This window comes from Aptenodytes forsteri, unplaced genomic scaffold (genome assembly GCF_000699145.1).
Source record: "Aptenodytes forsteri isolate BGI_AS27 unplaced genomic scaffold, ASM69914v1 Scaffold333, whole genome shotgun sequence".
NCBI lineage: Eukaryota > Metazoa > Chordata > Aves > Sphenisciformes > Spheniscidae > Aptenodytes > Aptenodytes forsteri.
Window position 1 is genome coordinate 536,411 of NW_008794542.1, and position 5,147 is coordinate 541,557.

The 5,147-nt window shown below is 40.7% G+C and overlaps 1 protein-coding gene across 1 annotated transcript in view; it reads right to left on the minus strand.

Moving 5' to 3' along the window:
- The window catches only part of ADGRA3 (adhesion G protein-coupled receptor A3), a 69,510-nt gene extending 69,339 nt beyond the window's left edge, over window positions 1–171 (minus strand). Inside the window, exon 1 of the mRNA XM_009272302.2 lies at window positions 52–171. Coding sequence (XP_009270577.1) covers window positions 52–171 — 120 coding nt within the window. The remainder of the gene's footprint in view (window positions 1–51) is intronic.
- Between the last annotated feature and the right edge of the window lie 4,976 nt (window positions 172–5,147).

Sequence of the window (5,147 nt, forward strand, 5' to 3'; positions counted from 1 at the left end):
TGGGCCTGCCCTCGGTCGCGCTGCGAGCTGTCGGGGCCTGCCTTCCCCGGCCTCCAGCGGGAGCTCTTTGCCCGGGCCGTTGCCTGTTCCCCGATGGCCGGTGTCTTTGGGCGCCCCCAGCATTCTGTAGAGCCGAGGGTCCCTTTGACGCTTCATGGACCCAGTCCCCATCGCAGGAACAGGGTGGAGAGGTTTGGTTTCTTTCCTCTGCTTCCATGCCTTACCCCTTGCCTCCGGCTGCGCATCCTTGGTCTTGCGGGAGGGACTCTTCCCATGAATGCTTCATGGAGAAAGGATAATCCCCTGCCTAGATGCTGAATGGCTTTCAGTACTCCAACGCCAAGTATCTTGTGCTTGTAAGACATTTGTCCTCAAATCATCCCTGTAAAAGGAAGTAACCTTGTTACTCCCACTTAACAGCCAAAGAGCCAAAGGATGGAAAAAGTTATTTCAATATCATCGATCTCAAATGTAAAAAAAAAAAAAAACAACCTACCTACAATGTATCTTCTCATTGCACACTTGGGACTGCTTTTCTGGGTGTAGTTCAGTCACGTTCTCACATTTCTCTGCAGCCAGGACAGCCAGGCACAAATACCTTTGTGCCAATGACAGCTGAAATGTTCAATACATTCTTTGCTTCCAGTAAGTGTGAGGATAGGAAAATAACTGTTACCTAACTCGCAGTCAAATTACAAGAACTGGCAGCACCTACTTTAAAAATTTTAAGAGAGACTTTGCAGAACCCATAGGAAGTTCTTGTCCCTAACCAAGAACTCAAAATGCCCCACCCTTACAGAAGAGCACTGGCAAATAACACTCTGCGAAATACCTGTTATTACACAGAAATGCAGTTTTAGGCATTGGCAATAACAGCCGCCAAAATGAGTCTTACAAAGTCTTTAACTTAAGGTGTCTTTGACTAATGTTGAACACTTAGGCTGCAACCCAGTTTTAAATGTAACCTAATGAAAGATACGGGCAAACAATAGGAATTGTGAATTGGGGCAAGCGGAACAAGGTTACAGTAATAACATCACAGTTACCTGGGCATGTTGTAGATACTCTTTACCCACCATCATGTTTTCTCTCCTCGATTGTATGGCTTCTTAAAAATGAAGATGGAACCTGTCCCATGTACTGAAATTGTTGACCAGAATGCAAAGAGGACACAGGTCCTTGAACTTTAATATTAGGTTTGTGTGCCACTGAGTCACTCAGCAGGACCAACATGATCTGGGTGAGATGCAAGGCCACTATTACACTTGAACCAAATTAGGTCAGGACACAAAATACAGAGTTGACAATGCCTTTGTGCTCTCATGTTGTGCCAACTGTAAGAGAAGAGAGATCTAATTAGCATAAAACTCACCAGTGTAAAGTTAGTTCTTTCATGTGGGGCTTTGTTTTAAACAAATTCAAACTGCAGAGTGAATTTGTATTGAATCAGTGCTTTGTATCATGGAGCCCCATCATTTTTGATCTGGCACCAGGAGTTTTAAAGCTGGATTGACATATCAAACCACGGCCCAAGATACTTTTTCCCTCAGAAGCAGTGCTGGGTTAAACAGTTCTTCCCTATTGCTACTTTCTTCCCATAACCTTCAGCTATGTCAATAACATGATCCAATTCACTGCACAGCTACATAAAATGTTTGTGCTGGGTTAAGGATCAACATGGAGGTAGGGCATACAGCTGCCTCTTCTGGCAGTGGAGCCAGTTTATGCCAGTTTAAACTGTTGATCTCACCAGAATTTTGGCTTGGCATCACCACAGTTTTGAGCATAGCTGATCAAGATCGCACTTCAGTGCTACTGATGGAAACATTCCCATGTTTTTCTGAAGCTACTTGCTCCTCTCCCTTGTCTTGCATTTGTGGCAATACATATGTTTTGACCCCATTAGTCTCCAGTTGTATCAGTGAGATGATCCACATGGTCACATAATCTAAAGATGATGATGGAAGTGGTGAACTGTTGCTTCTGGTGACTGTGATCATAGACCATCTTAACCTTTGATTTTCCCATAATCCTGGAGAGACAAATTTCTTGCCACTGCTTTTCATTTCAATGTCATGTCCAATTCCTTTCATTCTAATTTATAGATTCAAGTGTGTTATTTGCCCTTGATGTTTCTGAACTATCTGCTCTGTTCTTTCCGCTCCACTGAGACCACCTCTACTAAGATCTCTAACTATGAATCCCAGTTGCAAAGCTCCTACAATTTTAAATGATGCCTCTGTTTAAACTGCTACTATTGAAACCTTGAAGTGTTGTTCTCTGTTGATTTATATTCTCTTAGTTTGTCTGCTTCTGCAGTGAACCTAATCCCAGGGCATACTGTTCCTCACCTGTTGTCAAAAAGCTTGAAGCCTTCAAGCAAAAGGCTCTTCTTGAAGGCTTGTGCTTTTACCTTCATCTTTCCTCTTTGATGCAGATTACTGCAACTTCCATTCTGTGCCAAAGATTTGAAAATGTATTTTCTTACACTGACTCAGGAAAGCTCTTAATCCAAAACATACGTCCCACAGGAGTCACTTAAAAAATTTCATGTGGGTTTTTTTTTGAACTGCGATATACCTTTGTCAAGTTTATTAGATCACTACCTTTATTGTAGTTGTAGTGGTCTAAGGACATAAGGATAAAGTTGCATTGTACGTCTGCTTCAAAAACCAGAAAGTTGTGTTCCTCCTAGCTTTCCAACAACCCCTCTACCTTTGGGTTATATGCCCTCGCTCTTGCTCCACCTGTGGTAGTCACCTGATTGTTCAATAAACTGATTCAGCTCAACAACTAAGCTAACCTTTTTTTGAGTTTAGTTTTCTGCCAGGTTATTGAGTTGAATCAACTCAGGGAAGGGATAAAAGAGTGCCAGAGCTGGAGGAAGGCGAGGGCACTAGTGAAGGGAGTGGAACCTCCCACCTGGGCAGCAAAGTAAGCCATCGTATGTAACTTCAAGAAAGACAAGGTTTGTAGAGGGAGGCAATATCTTTTATTATAGTAGCTGATACAGCTGCAAAAAAGGAAGCAAGCTGTTCCCAAAACTTACTGGCTATAGCTGGAGTAGCAGTTACTCTAAAATATCACCTCCTTCTGCAATTTTTGCTTCTTTTTCTGAATTGAAAAAAACCAACCTTTCCCTCGGTCTCCTCATTCTCCATCAGTGTTGGTAATCTTGTTGGTGCTGGTAATGCTTTACTTGAGGTGAGGCATGTAACTTGAACTGTTTTGAATGTGCTTTGCTTCCAGATTGCAAATAAGTATACTTTGTCCTTTTGTGTTGTTTCCCTTCCTTTCATAAAATTTGCCACTAGTACATTCAATTTTGAAAATTAATTTTTCCTCTCTTCTTTCTAGTCTACTAATTACTGACTTCTTGTATCCAAGATATTAAGAAGAAGGGTGTGGGAAAGAGAGGAAGGCAAAGAAATTCTTATCAGTGTTTATGCGTAAACAAAGGTAGTTTTGGCAGCACTTCAAATCCTTCATATGTCCTCAGGACAGAGAGATAAATAGGAGCTTTTAAGTGATTTTTGTCTGTCTTTCATTCTGGTTCTTTTCTTTGCTTACTCCTGTCCTTTGCCTTTATCAGTTCAGGTTTCACATCCCTGCACATTTTTCTGGGCTATCATCACCTTCACTGAAATGATTGCTCCCTAATTCTCCTCTCAAGGGACTCCCATGCTGCCACTACCTTCATATCTTCTCTTTTTTTTTCTCACTGCCACAGAGTCTTCTACCTACCACATTTCATCTCTTCCCTTAATGGATTGGGACATCATCAGTTATGTTTTGTTTGCTACAGCAATTGTCAAGGAAGAGGAAGCATTTGGTTGCCCTCAGCTATGTCTGCAATACTGTGGTTTTTTGCTGTTCCAAGTACAGGGAGGTGATGATAACTGCTAGCACATGCTGGCTTGCTGTTGGTAACCACTAAATCCAAGCAGGCTCAGTCACCTTTCTACAACAACTACTCCTTACACAGCTGCAGGCTGTAGTATTATATCCCTGCCTCTGTCAGCCAGTTCACTGAGTTACCCCAAGCTCTGCTGTTGCTTGTGACAAACACAGGTATTCCCAGATGCTTGGCTGATGTTTGTCATGTTGGACATCCTCCATTTGTCCTCAGACACAGAGATGTTCTCTGGAAGCCCCTCTCCCCAGTCTACTGCAGTCAAGGGTCAGAGATCTTCAGTGTCAGTAGTATAACTGGGGAAAATAGTTTTTAGACTTAGTTGGGCGTCTGAGGAGAAAAACTATTTCCCTTTACCTGGTTGTTCCTTTAAGTAGACAAATTTCAAGAATGCTTCGGCAGAATACCAAACATTAGTTGGCTTAGTTTGTATACTTCTTATGGAAAACTTTTTGGAAATGCTTAGAAGGGGAATGCTCTCAAAGCTGTTTATTTAGAAGTCTCTGGGTTTGGTTGTCAATAAATCCCAAATTAAGCCAGAATTAGGCACTGAAATTTCATATATTAAAACTTGAAATATCACCAGATGCACTTCTGCAGAAAGAACAGTCAGGCCCGGAAGATTTTCATGCTTGATTTTCATTATTTTCTTTGCCTTGAGTCAAGGAAAAAAAACCATACCCTGTGGATGCAGCAGACTCATACAGGGATCTCAGTCCTCTTCTGCTGTTCTAGTCTATAACTGTAGATGGAACACTGACTTTGAAATACAGTGCCATCGCTAAATTTTAGAAAGCAATGTACACAGCTCAAAAATATGTAAAATATGTTGTGCAAGGTTTCTTTTTGACATGCAATTCCATATCCACTTTTTTAGTGTTTGGCTTCCAAATAATTGTTTCATATAATTTTGAAACCTCTTGGCTTTCTATGTATCTGAGGTGAATTTTCAATAAAATAAAAATAAAGCTATAGAAATAAATATTTCCATGGAAGAGGAAGAGATAAATACACTTTTCATACAACCTTGCATTAAAAATTTTGCTAAAATGTGTAACTGTCATTTCAGCCCCTTTTGAAAAGATTGTCATCAGTTAGGCACGTTACTCAGCATTAATAAGCTTACAGGCTTCCAAGCAATAATCTACTAATAAAAATGGAAATATAAAATAGTTTTCCTTCTATTCCTTGTTATACTTTGTTAAATACTTTAATAGATGTTATAAAGTAAGTA